The sequence below is a fragment of the Diplotaxodon limnothrissa genome, linkage group LG13 (genome assembly GCF_057381915.1).
Source record: "Diplotaxodon limnothrissa isolate DT_005_m linkage group LG13, D_limnothrissa_male_GT1.1, whole genome shotgun sequence".
Lineage (NCBI taxonomy): Eukaryota > Metazoa > Chordata > Actinopteri > Cichliformes > Cichlidae > Diplotaxodon > Diplotaxodon limnothrissa.
The window spans coordinates 11,147,429-11,166,467 of NC_140608.1; the positions used below are offsets into that span (position 1 = coordinate 11,147,429).

At 41.9% G+C, this 19,039-nt stretch overlaps 1 protein-coding gene across 2 annotated transcripts in view; it reads right to left on the reverse strand.

Moving 5' to 3' along the window:
- The window catches only part of LOC146619882 (protocadherin-15-like), a 222,817-nt gene that overhangs the window by 140,832 nt on the left and 62,946 nt on the right, over nucleotides 1-19,039 (reverse strand). For both annotated transcript variants that reach the window (XM_085369792.1, XM_085369793.1), the window contains exon 2: nucleotides 5,080-5,198. In XM_085369792.1, coding sequence (XP_085225918.1) covers nucleotides 5,080-5,170 — 91 coding nt within the window. In that variant the 5' untranslated portion in view covers nucleotides 5,171-5,198. The remainder of the gene's footprint in view (nucleotides 1-5,079; nucleotides 5,199-19,039) is intronic.

The window sequence follows — 19,039 nt, forward strand, 5'->3', positions numbered from 1 at the left end:
CCCTCGGCTTTTATTACCGCTAATCATTTATTTAAGCTCAGTTTTTAAAACCTTAGGATGTAGCTACAGCCCAGCCTATGCAGCAGTATATGAATGACTAACCTCGTATTATGGATGGATTATCTCAGTTGTTCTCCTGGCTGAAGTTTGGTCCTTTTACAGCATCCTGCCATGCGATTACATTTGTTCCTGACCACCGAGAACACTCACGTTAACTTTTATCGAGTGGAAAAAAAAGTTAGCTTGTTTATATTATGCTAACATAGCTGTGTCGCTAGCGGTCACGTAGCACATCATTATATACCAGCTAGCCAAACTTCAGTAACCCTACAAACGTCACTGCTGTTTAGTTTTCTGTCTTCATTTATGTTGGAAGTGATAACAGAGCTGTACGTTTTAATTTGTTTCCAAAACCCCGCAGTCAGGACATGCTATATTGTATTTAGATAGAAGCTAGCGAGCTAACTCCCTGCTAACTTCTAACTCCGTTAAATGTCATAAATTCCGTTTTCATGGATGCCTGGATGTTAAACTCAATTGTTACACCTGGTAGAGCAGAACGCTGATCATTTTATTAAAGATGAAAGACTTTAGACAGTTTTTCAACTCTCAGTAATGCCATAGTGATCGTTTGATATATGGACCTGCAGCGGAGTTTAGGTCCAGACACGGCTAGTGACATCAGACTGAACAATCGGATTGTCATACATGAGAGGGGGGGAAGGGGACACATACACACACGCACACACACACACAGCTAAGTTTATAGTATGTTGAGACAGACTGTGCTATTTGCATTGTTCCCATTCTGGTTCAATCATTGTCAATCTCAATTTCAGTCTCTTTTTTTCCTTAAAAATCATTAGTGGTGTGTCTCTGTGGGTCTCTGTTTAATTAATTTGATGTTCTAACTTTAAACGATCACATGTGGAAAGAATGACTATGTGGTAAAAAAAAAAAATTGACTGTAGTAGTTATTGTAAATGTGAAGATGAAACTCAGAAACTGAAATGAATTCCTGCAGCATCATCAAATTCATTAGTGGCTTACAATGTAAGAGAGAAGGGGATTACTTTACTGATGTGTAATCCCTTTCAGAGACTTCCTCCCCTACTCTTCTTTAGTTTCTCCCCCACCCCCTTGCTGCCCCTCTGTGTCTGTGTGAGGTTAACCACACAGACAGCACGGTAAAGGTTGCAATCACGCTCCCAGTGAACAGTTCACCAGACACACGTGTTCACATACTGAGCTTTAGGATGAGCCTGTCCTGGGCAGCGCAGGAGCCATCTTAACAAGAGGGCCCCCACTCCCCCCCCTTCACGCTTCTTGTCCTACCCGGAGCCTGATTACAACCTACTGGCAAGCAGATTATAACCCCTCCCCCCCGTTCAGTCCAACGCTTCCCCATTCCACAATCCTCTGCCGCAGCCAGTCACAGTCTGCACATCTGGGTCCTAATCAGACAATTCCAAAAATAGACAAACAATTGTGGGTCAAAATGGATGTGCAGATGGGAAGAGAAGGAAAGAGAGGCTAACAGGCATAAAGATGCAAACTGTAGGAGTGAAGAATGTAGGCTGATGTCACATAGCACATATTAAGTAGTCCAAACTTCACCACACATATTCTGACATGGTACTCAACATCTGGATTTAGTGACAGAGGGATTTGTTTGTATGACTGGACAGTCTGGCCACTGTGGTAGGACTAAAGTTTGACCTTTCATTATCATTAACCTGCTGCAAGGGAACAATTGACATACATGAGGAGCACTGCATGGTTTACCCGCATATAAATAGTGAAGAGATTTTCTGCCAGGAGAAAACATTGAACCAAAAGCACGGCAAAGTGAGAGCCTGATGCTGCAAGGTAAGGAGGAGAACATGAAGGGATGGTACATGGGAGAGAGGATTATTAATTAAAAATGAAAACAGCAAATCTGTTAAGGACAGGAATTAAGGGACAGAATACAGAGGGAAAAAACAAAACAGAAATTCAGTTCTCCATTAACTGAAACTAAAAGGCAATTACTGATTTGGCAGAGTTTGAAATTATTAGCACAACAGTTATTTTTTCCACAGAGAATGAGCTATAAGTTAATTAGAGGAAAATGACACAATAACAAATAAGTTAATGTTTTTTGTTGTTGAATAAACTGTATACTTTAACAGGTCCCTGCATGAATGCATTCATTAAATCAATTAATTCATTAGAGAAGAAAAGCATTTTTTTAAAGCCAGACTTATTTTCTCTCACAAAGTCCTCATTCATATTACTTAAAAGACTAAGTATTATAATATCTCTTTGCTTGAAAGCCAGTGTGGCATCCACAGGAAGTGCACACATCTCCTTACAGCTTGATGCCATTAAAAAAAAAAAGCTCTGGTTGCTGTTTTCATTTGATAGAGAACAAACACACTGACAGAGTCAAATACCAAGGGCGCCTTGAGGTGGGCAGAGTAAGAAGATTTATGAGTGAGAAGATGAGAGATGTGCTGTTGAGGGAGGTGGAAATCCCTGCTCAAATCAAGAGCATCCCTGGATGACAGTGAGTGGCAAAGGGAGGAAACAACAGCACCCACGTTTACCCTTACCCTTCAAAACCACAACAGTTCGTAAACATTCAGTCTCACCGGCTGTTTCAACTATGACACAGTGGATAATTCAGTTCACAGACTATGGTCTAATCAGAGATCGTTTTTGAGCCTCATAATTATTTCTGTCTGCTGCCACTCAAATTACAGGCTGCAACCACATCGATAATCAGCATAAAAAGTCTGACATGGTCAGTCTTCATATTCAGCGCAGATCATTGTAATGTGTCAGGTTTATGCTTGCTGTAGCTTGCTTCTAAGCCCTTCTAGCCCTGAAAGTTGGACAAACATTGCAAAATTTTGCTGCTTTAACACACATTACATATTTCCATCGACTTTCCTGTATGGCCCTAACCTGCAGCTTTCCAGCTCACACCGTATGGGGTCGATCAACATGTGGAGCTCAGACAGAATGCAAGCACAAATCCTCTGTGAGGGCTGTGTCCTCAGTATTGATGCAAACAGAGTAAGGTATCATTACTCTGTGCAAATCCGGAGCTGCAATTGAAGGCCTGGCTTTAATGATTAATTAAACAATCATGACTGTCCTGCACTTGTCTCAGTGGACATGTTTTAACTTATGAGTAAACAATTTAGAGCTTTACTATAGAACATTACTGACAACTGTTTTTATTGTATAATATTGTTTTCTAATTGATAATATGTTAGCACCAACTTAACTATTTAAGTAGCAGCTATGGACAATAAGTTTGTAGGTGGACATCAAAGACCGTGTTGAATCATACAGAGATTCCACTGGTTACTGGAAGTAGTGGCATATCCCTTCTTTACCTTAACACACCTGGAGTTCATAGACAAAACTTTTAAGCACACAAGGTCTGACACAATGAGATGTGATGGGTATATGGGTTGATTTCTCTGAAACTCACAAATGCACAGCCTAACGTTTAGAACCAGAGCATTAAATCCTGAGAAATTCTAATAACCAGAAAGGGCAAACTATTTTAGCATTAATATATACACTCAGCAGTTGCTTTGTTAGTTAGACCTGTTCATATATATATATATATCAGGAAGTGGCATACACAAAACTTAACCACAGTAAAATTAAGAGTTATGCCACAAATATGTTCAATTTTATATAGAAATCAGAATTTACATTGTCTTTCGATATGCCAGAATGTGCAGTTTGAGAAACAAAAGATCACTCTGCACAGCGAAGGGTTCCTGCTGCAGAGCTCTGTGTTTATAGAAGAAAGAGTAAGGGGTGGGCAACTTTGCAGGGAGGTTCTAAGCTGCCCAACTAAAACAGTACTGGTATTTTCTGTGCTATTTTTCATTGGCTGAACATTTAATTTTATTGCTTTACTACTTTACTGGGTTGGCATGATGAAAAAATTTGGCTGGGCTAAGCAGTGTATTTCTTTAAAATAACTCCACCAATAACTAACCTCACTGCAGCACACTGTAATGTTTGAATACTGGGAGGGATAAAAGAGCATCATAGAGCAAATGTCCTCAAGCAAACATGTTTCCTGAAGCATAGTTTAATTTACCTCAAGGTCACTGAACCTAAAGCACTATTTGTACCGTATGTTCACCAACACTGTATGAGATGTTTATAAATCAATACGGTTTAAATCAATAGTATGTTTGTGTACAATAGCCAATATAATAAAAGAAATTATCCACAAAACCATATCCCACAAGGATATTCCCCAGCTGTTATGCTTTGGGTCAACAGTTTCATCACTACACATACCAACACCGATCTATTAAATGCGGTTGAAGCCTCAGTGTGAACTCATCCAACAAGGAAACCACAAGGTTCACCTTCAAAGGTTCAGCGAGTCATAAAGGATGTCATCTCTCTTCTCTTCTGTGCTAAAAAGATATCACATAAATCCAAGAAAATCTGAATTCAAATATACTCTTATATGAAATGCTTTTATATTAATAAAAATTTCTTGTCAAGAAAGCCTGGGAAGCAGGTACAGGATGAAACGAAGAAGGAAACGGAGTTGGGAAAAAGGGAATTTGCTTCAAGTACAGCACCTTAAAGTTGACCTGAATTGCAATATTGCAACACAGTCGGGATTTGAAGCATGTCTGTATGTGCTGCTTCCTTTAACCGTTATGTTTAAAGACATGCCGATTTTATACAGCTGGAAATCACTTTTGACTAGCACCTGCTACAAACTCAGTGAGTAGAAACTACAAAAACCACCTTTCTAATAAACCTGAGCATTTAACTACAAGGCAAAAAATGTTAGCATGATCAGTGAACTTAATGAGCATCCTCTTTCTAAATAATAACCTTTGAAAACAATTAACGCCTCAGGTTACCACATACTTTATAATAATTAGCGTGATGTAGCTGTGGAAATTTTTTTCTAACAATGCAGGTCTGTTGTAGCAAAAAAACCCAAAACATTGCCTTTCACACATTACAAGTGTCCACTGACGAGTCAGCTACAGTTAACTGAAAAGGAGGAGTGATGGCCTTAGTGCTGGCTGCTCATACCTTCTGTGTTCTGGCCCCAGCTGTGGGTTAGCAAAGAGAGGATTGCCATTCCTGTCCCCAGCCATCTGACGAGCCACCACCCCCGTCGCATCTTCCGTCAAGCCTTATTGCTTGCCCACCTGCACAAAACAAATCACCAGAAATAGTTTTTCATTCATTTGGTCAGTCAGTCTCTAAGTTACTTAAATGCACAGCTGAGACCGACCCATAGCCTAACATACATATGTATATCAATATATGTACAAACACAGGGCACTCCTTTCCCAAGCAGTTGATCTTGTTACCCAATACAGCATCCACGTAAAACATTACTGAAGTAGAGGCAAACTGCTATGACTAACATAAGAATTTCAAGGAAAACTAAATACAAACATGCTTTTAATGTACTTAGAATACTGTGTCACTATAAGAGTGGTGTTTTAAAAGCTTGCCTCATTTCATCTTCAGCTTTTACAACTTTCATTTAATGGAATTTATTCCCTCTCCTATCGCTTTAAGCTGACCTTCTTCCTTCATTCTACTTCATGGAGCAAACCACCAACCTTTTAAAGCACCTTACTCTACAGAGAGTGAATACTTTTTACACATGAAGAAGAAAAAGAAAATCATGTAGCATCTAATAGCCTAACACTGCACACTGGATGAAAAAGAAGCCCCCGTGTTGTATCACAAATATTACAAACTGCAGTACAGACAACATGAGCTCAATATATTATGATGGTGCGTGGACTACTGGGGGATTTAAAGTAAATACACATATTCTGGATCTAGTGGAAATTACAAGCAAAGCAGTGCCTACAGATTATATGTTGAGCCTTGTTGTGCCACTCGCGCACCGTACCACAGCAAACAGCATTCACTCCGAGCTAAAGCAAGGTAAAGTGTCAGTATGAGTAATAGAAGGGTTCTATCTGTCTGTGCTATTTGATGTCACACCTCACTCACAAGGCTTATTCTCATTGCAGCTGATAAGCTGTGAAATCAGCTTTCATAGCATATGCTAAGGGGACAAGAGGGGGGTCACAAGCATCAACACTCTCATATCAAAGCACGCTTGACAAAGTCAAACCTCTAACTCACACTATCAGCACCTCTTTATTTGTAATGTTGATTTCCCTTTATTTTCACTCATTTTTGTCTTTCACTCACATTGGGAAGCACACCTTTACCTCTCACTTTCACACGAACCTGTGCAGACACGTATCTAAACACATTTTAAACAAACGCACCTGAACAATAGTTGTCTCCCACGAACACTCTCTGGACAGCCGGAGACTACTGTGGTCTCGTCTCTAATGGTGCAACAACAGGGGTGATTTCACACTGGTTTCCTATTCACTCACTGCTTTCTCATCTCTCTTGCTCCCAGTGGTGCTCCCTTTTGAAGCAGATTTGATTTCCCACATTCGTACATCTATCTTTCTTAAGAGGGCTGAGTAAGATTGCTTTGATCCCTTTCACATGAGAAAACCCAGACCTGCACAACCAGCCACCCTGAGGAGAGAAGTCATTTCTTTCGCAGCTTCTTCTTGGTTGACATGGGAACACAGTATCTAATTTACATATGCTAACAAGGATTCTCCAACTTTAATGAACAGGGAACCTGGAGAGATGCTGACCAAGTGGCGTAAAATGCCTCCAATACTCTGTTTACGCAGCAGTACTTTCATAGTGGTCCACAAGTGACATCATCAAAGTCAAGTCAAAGTCAAAGTCACCTTTATTGTCAATTCTGCCACATGTACAGGACATACAGAGAATAGAAACTACGTTACTCTCAATCCCTAGATAAAATAGCAAATGAAATGATCATCAAGAGATTTCAAGGTTTTCAGCAACAACGCAACAAAAAAAAGCTCAAACAGAAACAGTTTATTTCCACTCTGCTCCACCTTGATGCATATCATGTCCCAGTAATTCAATCACAACTACCCCCGCAAGTTGCTGTAGAAATTTTTTAGATTTTTATACAGCATCTCTGCCATCCTCTCTCTTTGATGAAAAGTGATTAAACTTTTGGGGGAGGACAATAATGAGAAGATTACAATAGCGTGGGCAGAGTTGAATGAAGCAATCAGAGTTATGGATTACATAGATAGTGAAGATGTAGTTCTCTACTCCTCAGTGCAGGGGCTTTGCACTTCCTGAAAGGAAGAAAATGTGCTCGTCTCTGTTTTCTCCTCTGTTTGTGTTACTTTGATCGCCTCTCATCCAGAATAGAGTTGTTCCACCTCTTCCTGTTCATGTGCTTTGGTGCAGATCAGCTGCCAGAGATGTCAGTACTGAACAAGTCCTAAACACAACCCAGCATTGCTTCATCAAACTACAACAAATATAAACCAGTTTCAAAGTTACCCTTTATAGCAAAATGTTTAAAAACATTATATTAGAAAAATGGAAGTGTTCAATCAGGTTTTACTACTGAGACAGTCTGTATTAGAATCCCAGATGACATTTAAATTTTTTTTAAGTGGTTCAGGTAATGTTTTGGTTTCTGCTGGTGACCTTATCTCCCCTTACTGTGTAATAAAGTGCGGGTGCTTTTTTTTTTTTTTTTTGCTCTGTAAAGTTGGCTCCATGCATTTTTGGGGAGAATTAAACAAGATTGTTTACCTATTTAAGCATTTTCTTCTTTAAACCATCATGGTAGATTTGAAATACAACAATCAAGATTCATTAATGATTCAATAATGATGATGATGCAGACCATCATCATCATCATTAACCCAGAGACAGAAAAAAACTTTAGTACTGGCCAAATTGTCTGGTACCTTCTTGAAATGCACTGCCTAGCACAGAAATGCTAGAATGCTAGGAAGACCATTACTTTTGAGTCTCTAAAAATAAAAATAATGAATCAAAGTGTCTGTAGTTTTAATTTCCATTTTATATCATTCTAAACTGTCCAAACCTTTGTTCTGCATGAGCTGTTAAATTAAAGCAAAAGTCTGCCCTTAAATCACATCTTGACTGATTGACTGTAACGCCACCACAATGGATTTTAAAAGGCAAAATTACAAAACAAAAGAAGAAATTCAAACCTTTATAGACTCACTGTAGATTATTGTTGTTAATATGTATTTCTCTTTGTAGATACAAAAGGAAAGATAACACTTCTGTTCAATTTATTCTACATAAGCACATTTTGTAACAAACAAAATGATTTGATTATAGGTTGGTCACCAGTGGCAAAAAACAAATCATTGCCAATTTATATTCATTGTCTACTGTTTGCAGCAGAAAATACAAAAAAAAAAAATTGTTCTTCCCTTTCACAATATACTGTTATGGAAAAAACATTTTGCTTCTGTCAAGAACAATTTTACAGTGCCATTGCAGTCTCTATAGCCTTTCCTATTATTATTTTTCAGTCTGACTAGGAAAGATGTGTGAAAGCTACACAAAAGCGAAAATTATAAGGAGAGGCTCCTCAATCTGGTGTTACTGAGGTGCATAATCACAATGGAGAAAGCTATATGAAAAGTAGATTACCTTAACTTAGAGTTCTGGCCCTATGCCCATTATCTTCCTAAAAGCTGTGCTTTTACCCGCATGATAAATGAACAAAGTGACAGCACAATTAAAGTTGTCCTCAAGCATAGTGTAATGGACTGGGTTACAACTTCTGTTGGAGGGACGCTACACTGGTGTCAGAAGTGAAAGTGAAGCTTTCGCCTCCAGAGTTATCTGTGCTCGTGCCGCCCTGACTCACGGCATCGGCTGTGGACGCTGGAGATTTTTGCGGGACTGTGCGGAATGCTTCCAATGGATTACTCCAAGATCAAGGGAGAACCTACAGCGGACACTCACGGACACGGCTACTCCGCCGGGGAACGGAGGTTCACGGAGCACAGAGAGCGGGTGAGCCAAATATGGCAACAGAAGCCAGCTTTGCATCCTCTCACCATTCGGGTGGCCGACAGAGCTCTTTGGGGACTCCTACAGCGACTGGGGGGGGGGTGTGGAGAGAGACATGCCGATGTATAGAGGCACTTTCCACGCTTCCATGAAGACCCCCAGGTATGATGGCATGGCTGACTGGGAAGCTTTTCATGCACAATTTGAACTGTTTGCCAGGGCCGGTGGGTGGTCTGCTGAAGAGAAATCCCTGCAGCTACCTATGTGCCTTACTGGCGATGCCGTGTCTAGCTTGCTGCTTTTGAGCCCAGAGGGAGGGGGGATTATGATGCTTTGGTTTGGGCTCTGAAGAGGCGGTTCGGTTCTTGCTCTGCTCCAAGCCTGCTGCGCTCCGAACTGTGCAGCCGGGGGAGTCCATTAGGGACCTAGCTAATGACATTGAGGGGCTGGTCCACCGCACCTATGCCCACATGCCCCCCACCATCCAGGGCGAATTAGCTTGTGACCACTTCCTCCAGGCCCTGCTTCTGGATGAGCTGCGGATCCAGACATTGTTAGCTCATCCTAAATCCCTTCAGGAGTCCCTGGAGCTGGCTACAGAGAGAGAGTTACTGTGTGATGGGGCTGGCCCTTGAATAAGGTGACAAAGAAGGACCCATATCCTCTACCGCGTATAGATAAGACCCTTGACCCTGTGGCGGGATCCTCATGGTTCTCCTCCCTAGACCTACACAGCGGGTACTGGCAGATACCCCTCGCACCAAATGCCAGACCAAAGACTGCATTTATTACCAGCGGAGGCTTATGGCAATTTAAAGTTCTTCCTTTCAGTCTCTGCAATGCCCCTGCCACATTTGAGAGACTCATGGATAAGGTGCTCACTGGAATTCCCCACGGAGAATGCGTGGTGTACCTGGACAACATCTTGGTCCATGGTGCTTCTTTCCACGCTGCCCTTGGGGCCCTCAGACAGGTCCTGGAGAGGGTATTGGCAGCAGGACTAAAACTCAACCCAAAGAAATGCTGCTTAATGCGACGTGAGGTCACGTTCCTGGGCCACCGACTGGGGGGCGGGGGGGGCGGCACCATGGATGATAAGATCCAAGCTGTGAAGGACTGGCCCACCCCAAAATCTGTGCACAAGTTAAAGAGCTTCCTGGGCTTGGCATCGTACCACAGACGGTTTGTAAGGGGTTTTTCCTGCATAGCCGTGCCACTGTTCCACCTGTTCCATAAGAGTGTGACCTTCAAGTGGACAGCAGGCTGCCAGGGATCTTTCACCTCATTGCAGAAAGCCCTACCGGGGGCCCCAGTGCTCTCTTCACCTGACCCCCCTCTGCCCTTTGTCCTTGACACAGATGCCAGCAGTGTCGGATCTGGTGCAGTGCTAGCCCAGGTGACACCCGGCGGGGAGAAAGTGGTGGCATACCATAGTCAGGCCTTCAACAAAGCTGAACGCCAGTATTGTGTCACAAGGTGGGAGCTGCTCGCAGTGGTATGTGCCATACGCCACTTTAAGTATTACCTCGGGGGTCTCCACTTTATTGTCAGAACTGACCATGCTGCCTTGCAGTGGCTCGTGTCTTTTAAGGAGCCAGAGGAGCAGCTAGCACGCTGGATTGAGGAGCTGCAGGCTTATGATTTTGAGGTTGTACACAGACCTGGGGCCCAGCACAGAAATGCAGATGCGCTTTCCCGCAGACCCTGTGCCCAAGATGGATGCCACTACTGTGAGAGGAAGGAAGCTCAGGAGGATCAATTGGTGCCCGATGTAAAGTGTGCTGTGACAGGGGTAGAGGAACGGCCATCCAGTCAGAGGCTGGTTGCTGTGGATGTAACAGAGTGGAGACATAAACAGGAAGAGGATGCTGACATCAAACCAGTGCCTGGGTGGATTGAGGATCAGCGACAGTTTCCGGCAGGGTACCCTATTTAGAGGGTGGGGATGGACATCCTGGGTGTTTGAGTCCCGTGTGTTTGCGGCCATGTGCGAGAAACTAGGCTCCCATAAGACCCGTACAACACCCCTCCACCCACAGAGTGATGGACTCGTTGAGAGATTTCACCATACACTGGCAGAGCAACTAGCGCTAGTGACGGCTAAACATCAACGTGACTGGGACACTCATGTTCCCCTGGTCCTCATGGCATATCGTTTGGCGGTCCAAGACTCCACTTCGTGCTCCCCTGCCCTCTTGATGTTGGCCAGGGAGATCCGGACTCCAGCGGAGATGATGATGGGCCGACCCCCTGATGCTGATGGGGATCAACCGGGTCCTGACTATGCGAGGAAGCTCCAGGATTACATGGAGTCTGCTCATGACTTTGCTAGGAGGAAACTGATAAGTGCGGGGGTGCGGCAGAAGAGGAACTATGACGTCCATTCCAGAGGCCGACATTTTGACATCGGGGAACTAGTCTGGGTGTAAAACCCCCAGAGGAAAAAGGGCAGATGCCCTAAGCTGGACAGTGACTGGGTTGGACCCTGTAAGGTTCTGGAACGCTTGGGGGAAGTGGTGTATAGGGTACTACTGCCCACAAGGGGATGGAGGGTCGCCCTGCACCGGGACAGACTGGCCCCCTATCGCGGCCACTTCACTGGGACAACAGGGTGGGCCACGGACAGACCTGGACTCCACCCCTACAGACTCTTCCACCACTATTGTGACAGATGACAGAGAGTCTGGAAGAGATCATATGTGTGGTTGGCTGAGAGTGTTTGGGGGGCGGGTGTTAGAGAATGTTGTGGGTGTGTGGGGAAAAAAGGAGCGAGAGTCGGGGGTTTGTTTTGATTCTGGAGAGCACGTTTTTCCCTGTTGTTTTGGCGTTGGCTACGGCCCACAGTAGCCTGTGTTACTATTCTTAATAAACACCGACATCTCTTTCTTCTGTTAGAGGGACACTACAATATAAACAATACATTATAACCTAATAATTTATATTTCACTTGCGTGGAGCCATTTCTAACAAATATTTGTAAAATTGAACGGACTAAAACATTTTTTCTGCACAGACCTTTGTGATCTGCAAGTATAGTGCCATGTTTTATAGTCCTTCTCTGTTTCTTTGAACTGCTTTGCTTGTTTTTGCATAAAAAACAACTCACTTTTAAAATAATGCTCAAATTGTCAAAGAATGTGCATCTGAAATGGTGACAAGTCAAATACTGTAGTAATGACACTTCATTGTTGATTTCCAGCTGCTAAGTGGAAGTGTTGATGCTGTTCCCCTTTGATTGCTGCCAGAGGAAGATTTTTAGAGTGAAAAGAATGTAAGACTAGTGTCTGATAAATATGTAACAGAACAGTCAACCACTGCAGCAGAACAAAACAGACTAGAGGCAAAAAAAAAAAGCCAAGATTCACTGATAAAATGTGACTGATACGACACTCAGAAATTACTCTTACATAAGCTGGATGACAAATTAAAGGAAAAGGAAAAAAGAACTTGCCCCTTATATCGTTTGGGTCCACTTGTCTCCTTAGAGGGAAAGCTCACTGCAAATCAATGTAACAAAATCCCCAGACTGCACCTTAAACACCTCCTTCTCATATCCAATTACAGTACAAAGCTACAGCATTCATTAAGTGACCACATGAGAAATCACGCTCTTAAAATTATGCAAACATCTAAGTCATAAAACCTGGGGCATGCTGCCAGTATGCTTTTTTAGAACAGACATCATTTTAATAAACAGTGCCAGACAAACTGGAGCACAGGAAGTTTTTCTTTCAGTCGTGTTTCATGTTAAACAGCCATGTTTACAACCTTAATGCATCCCAATTAGCAGTAGCAGATTGTCCTGACACATTCAAACTGATTCAGCTGATTCTTTCTATTTAAATTCTGTGAAATATGTTTATATTATATGTTGTTTGCTGCTGTTTATATATTGGAAAATCAATAAATAAAACGGAGCATACAGTTCATAGTGTTGGTAGATAAATGCACCTAAAGAGAAAATAAATATTAAAGGTGCCTACAATGCCTCACTGCTTGGCTTTCAATTGGTTTTCAGAACAGTTGCAGTTACAAAGAAGTGGACTTAAAAATAAAAAAGCTTCAACTTATGTCAGACTTTTGTAACTAGAGACTGCAAACTGATCTCAACTTGCCAACTATCTGAAAATCAAGCTCAAGGGTCACAGTAATGTGATACCCACTCCTCGATTCTAGCGTGCAACTCAAAGCGTCTAAAGTCTAGAGTCTAAAAGAAGCTGACGCCACTTCAAGCAAGGTCCCAGATAAACACAGGCGTGCATGAACTCTCAGAAAGGCCACAAAAAAAAAAAAAGAAGGAAGAAGAAAAATAACTAACTGTAGCTGCTGGTAGTGATGCATGTACCAAAAAGCTAACCATGATATGGTTGTCATGGCAACCTGACATGATTATGCTCTAAGCACTAATAAACAAAAACAAAACTTTTTCCAGCATCCCTCAGTAGTAAAATATACTATTTTATATATTTACACACATATATACATATATACACACATATATACACATACATATACACACATATATACACACACACACACACACACATCTAGACTTTAGACACTTTGAGTTGCACACTGGAATATATATATAATATAGCAAACTCTCTGGAATACGTATATCAAATCCATAGATTAATATAAGGTTAGTTTAAGAAGCACTTCCTGTTTTGTGGCTTCAAAACCTGAACCACGTGGCTATCACATTTTATAAGCTTTTCAGAATCCTAAATCCATATCCTGACTTTTGTGGTCCTTGAGCTGAAGATCACCAGTGGCATTTTTGGTGAAGAATGTGGAAAAAAATAAAGATTTATTTAAGGTGAGTCCCTTGTGTGCATAAATGCACATCCAAGATATAAAATTTGGATTAAAGAATCAGGGGGCTGTTCTCAGCCACTGTGAGGGAAAAAAAAAGTTGTTTTATTCTGTAATTCTAGGTGATGCCATAGATTCGTGTGGCAAGAGAAAGAAAATGAATTAGTCTAAAAAAGTGCCTCTGCAGCTTCATTGCTTGGCTCCCAAATTTAACAAATGTTAGTTTGTGTGATTAGGCGTGCTAGACCAGTTCGAAGCTATTCATTACCTAAAAGATGAAATCAGAGGCAGCAAGGGAGCTCCAGTGTTCTAACGATGGAAGTGATTAGCCTTGGCTAACAGACTCATCTGCACATGGCTCGCACCCAAGTAGAAATACACCAGGCTAAACATCGAGACAAGCAGCCCGTATTAAAACCACATCTTTCTCATGTATCTGTAAATTGTAATTCTATAATTCCAGCTCCTACAAACTGCAATACATTAACCAGTTACATTGTATTTGATCACTGAGACAAACATATTATAATCCACTGCACTGCCAGGCCAGATACTCCCATCCCATTTTTTCCCCCCAAATTGATTAAACAGGAGAATAGGTATGTACTAATCAATCATTTTAAAATAAATAGAACAGACTAAAGGAAGTACAGTTTACCTGACAAGGTTAAATAATGTATGAATAGAGTATTTATTAGTCATTTGACACATTTTTCAGTGACTAAATCAAATTTTAAAGAATATTAAAAAATTCCACATTTTCATTTGCTGAGAGTGGCTTAGGTTAGCAGTGCAAACACCAGAACCCTTTTTTGATTGTGGGTTGTCGTCCGGTACTAAATTCTCATTACTTTGTTGAGCAGGGTTTTTTCCAACTTATTTTGTCAAAGAATGATATTTTCATTTTCTAGATCAAATCTGCAAAACTGCACCACTCTTTCGAGTTCACAAAATCAGGGGGCGAAAAGGGGGTGGCTGCATAACTAAGAACTTACACATAAATAAAATATGAAAAATTTACTTGGCCAACTAACATTTCTGTTGACAAAAAAAAGAAGAAAAAAAAAAGCTGAAAAATGTGTCTACACTGTTAACCTTTGCTGTATTTTTCACAGTAAAATACCACAAAATGCCCAGTAACTTACCTGAAAACATTTCTACAGTTAATTACTGTAATTTGCTTTGCATTATGGGTATATTAAGGTTATTTACATTTACTTACTGTATTTTTTAAAATTGCGGTAGTAGTTATACCTACCGTTAACACATTAGCAGTAGTGCTACTGTATTATGTGATTTGAATGGTTCATCATACTGTTTGTGTATTTTTACTCTTTCAGTGGTTGGTTGCAATAGTGCATTACATTTTAACTCTTTCACTGCCAACCATTTCCAGATTTTCCTCCAACCTATGCCATATTTCAGTATGATACCAGTGAAAGTATTATGGTTTTGACTTTTTAGGGGACTTGCCTGTGTGTAAGGTTCAAGAATTCTGATCATCTAATCTGCTGCATGCAGTTGTATGCACATGCACAGCTGCTGCAAATGTGTGCTTGCCACTGCGTTGCCAAAGGCGAACTTCAGTCAGTGGAGAATATTGTAATAATTTGGCGGAGGCTTCTCAGTCGAGCAGTAACTGAATTGCTCATTTACTGAACGTGCAACATGTACAGAACTCTTCTGGGAACTAGTCAACCCAACTTAGTGAAACACACACTGAATGCATGCTGGCCCCGCCCACCCACCTACCTCTACCAACCACCACTCCATATCCTGACTGACATGACCTGTGATCCAGTGATTGACAGGAGAGGAAAGACAGTCCAACTTTGTTAACTCTTCATTACGAAAAAACAAAACAAAAACAAAACAAAAAAAACAAAACTCTTCATTACGATATGCTCGAGAGGACAAAAGATTTTGCACCTCGTTATTGTTGGACCTCTGTGTGGAAACTGCAAACAGGACGTCATAAGGTAAAGCCAAAGGACTCTCCTACCTAACATACTCGTTTATTAATTCTTAAGAGCATATATATTTTTTGTGTGTGGGGGGGAGGGGGGGGGGGGGCTTAAAATCGGTGTTAGCTTGGTCGAAATAGCACATTAGCTGAATTATTCTGGAAAAAATAGGTTGTGTGTGTTTTTTTCTTTTCTTATTTAAATATATATTTAGATATATATTTTCCACGGGGAGGGGCGAAGAACACAGGCGCAACGACAGTCTTTGTCTTTTTCCCGCCAAGTGTGGTGCATTGTCCTCCTGCGCTTCTGTTCTATGACTATTGAGAAGCTGGCCATGCTAACAGTGGGACATTTAGCTTCAGCTAAAGCAGCAGGTAAAAATACACATTTAATGAGAATAAAGAAAGACAACTTTTTTTTGGAAATTTAGAGACTGCTAAAACAATCTTATCCAGTTTTGAGCTTGCTCATGTAGGTTAGCCTGCTTTATTTAATTTTGTGTGAGCTGCAGTACACAACACTAAAAAGTTAATATAACATTAGGTTGGTGGCGTGAGGAACTCCAACCTAAGTTTAATATTTATTATTTTTTTAAGTGGGAAGGGGAGCATGTTTTTTTTCCTTTAATACAACGTCTTCCAGGGTCTTTTTCATAGGAAAACCGTGTAACGTCTGTGTTAGGTTGGTCAAAAGAGCAATTAGTTGAATTATTCTTGAAAAGATGGGTTGTGTGTTTTTTTTCTTTTATTTACTTATGTAAATATATTTTTCAAGGGTTAAATAAATGCAACATTAAATTAACAATTGTCTCTCTGTCTTTTCCCGCCCAGTGTGGTGCATTGCTGTCCTCCTGCCCTTGCTGGCTGCGCTGACAGTGTGATGTAGCCTCAGTGTTTGTGTTTTAAAGGCTTTTTCCACCAAGATGTCTGTTGAGAGAGAGATGACCTTACCCATCACACCAAGGGTAATAGCGCTTGGTAAGTAAATAGTTTCAATCCTCTTGTAATATTTTTGTAAAAAATCTATGTAATTATTGTGGTATTTGTACCCACAACAACTTACTTAACAGGGGATTGTCTGTTTTATATTGTATAAAAATAGAATACACACAGTTTGCTGCTGTTTCTCTTATTATTTATTATACACAATGACCAACAGGAAAAAACAGCCTAACATTTCAGCACAGGCCAAAATGCCAAAACATTAGGCAGTTTTTTCCTGTAATTGATCATAATTTTCATTACATAATAAATAATAAGAGAAATAGCAGCAAACTGTGTGGATTCTATTTTTTTACAGTGTGAGGCCTGCTATCCAGCATTCTTGTGGAAACCTTATTTGTAAGGGTGAGCACATTGTCTTATTGGACTCTTGTCTGTTTTTAGGGAATAATTTCATGTCTGCAAGCCGCTGGATGATCAGTTTGGAGGGCAAGGTATTTTATGAGCCTGAGCAGATGCATGACTTTGCCAGCACCCTTGCTGTCTTCTTTGCGTCATACTACGTTTCCAACCTTGAGTATCAGGAGTCAGCGTCCATCACACAGGAGATGATACAGAGGTAAATACTTTACACCATTAAAGCTTACACCATTTAAGAATGAAATATATGTGATAGCTTGACTACAGTTGCAGAAACATATAGGTGATTGCTGTAATGTATGTTTTAATTTTGAAATTAAAGCAGCCTTTTTTCCGTTAAAAGGTTCTTTGTGAGGATCAATCCAGACATGGGAACAAAATGCCCTGCAAAACTTGGTACAAGCTGCAAGACAGGTCGTGTCGTAAAGAGGAAGGTTACAAGCATCAGCCCTCGGATCACCACCTTCCTCCAGCGGCTCTCTGAGTTTGAATGGAGGACTTCCAACTAGGTAAGAATACAGAGATGATAATATCTTTTACATAGCTGATAATTATATACATACTGTACACACATCCATACAACAGTATGAATGATCTCAGACAGATGTGAACAAGTGAATAACCTGAGCAAACATGAATATTGATGATGTGTCTTTGACAGGTGGTGATAAAGACTACGCTGAACCCGACCATCCTGGTAACGGAAATCTAAATCCCATGTCACATTCTATTTCCTGGGACCCACTGATAATTATTACATTTTGTAAATGATTTTTGTTTTACAATTGTAATAGTTTATTTAATGTTCATGCTGGTGGGTTTGTCCTGTTTTTAGTGGAATGAAAAACTGTTTTCCTTAAAAAAAATCAGACACAACTTAGACATTCACATTACTCACACCCTCATTACACATACATATAGGATCTTGGGGGTGGGCACGATACACGGAGTCCAAGTTAACATCAGGGTGTACGCCTCACCCCTGGCGTCGTTGCCCACCTCTCAATTTTAAATACATGTAGACATTGAGGGCTAGCAGGAGGGACTATGCGCTTACCTGCTGCTCTCTGGCAGGTAGCTCTATGCCCTCCTGGGTTTTAATTGCACCTTAGAACACACATGCATCAACACTACAATGAGCGGGTGGAGGGAGGTTTGGAGTCTTCTCTCACCCCCATTCTCTGCGGCCTACTGGAGCGGGGGGGCTAGGAGGAGTGGGCCGTCTGACTGCGGTCTGGGGCCTCCCTGCTGCTGCGGAGTCGGGGCGGTCTGCCTCTCCCCACCGCAGGGAAAAGGGTAACACCACCTGGGTCTGGGTGCAGTTCCCCCCTCCAGGGGCAAGGGTACCTAGACCCGGTTAGTAGAGTACGCTTGGGGAGTGTGATCGTGTATACAGCGTCCCTTTATGTCTGTCTCCACGTCGGTTGAGTGTGAAGTACATATGAGAGCATGAGGGTGGGAATGGATGTTTGTGTCTGTGTGTGCCTGTATGTCTGTGTCTATATGTCAGGTTGGGTATCAGACGCCACCTCTCTGGGGACATCTCGGGCCCTCCAAGGTTTGGAGGCCTATCTCCACCCACCACCACTTCCCCTGCCGGTGGCGGACTCCCTCAGGTATCGGTGCGTTGGTGGTTCTTTGTATCTGGGGGTGGGCGTCCGGGTACACACCGGCTCACTCCTTGGCGGCCGCTTATTGGGGCTCGCTTGGGCCACTTTGGAGGTGGGGTGCCCCCGGCCTCTCGGCCTGGGGCTCGGTCACTCAGGCACAGCTGGCTGCCGGCGGAGCTCACGGGCGCGTCACTGCAACTCCCCGTGGCTTCTGCTCCGCGGCTGCTGAATGAGCCCTCATCTGGGACTATCCTTAGCTCTTACTGGGACAGTGGCGCGGCTGCCCCTCTGTGGGTCTTCCTTGGTCTCTTGTGTTCTGGGGGCCTCTGGATGTCTGGAGTTTTGATCT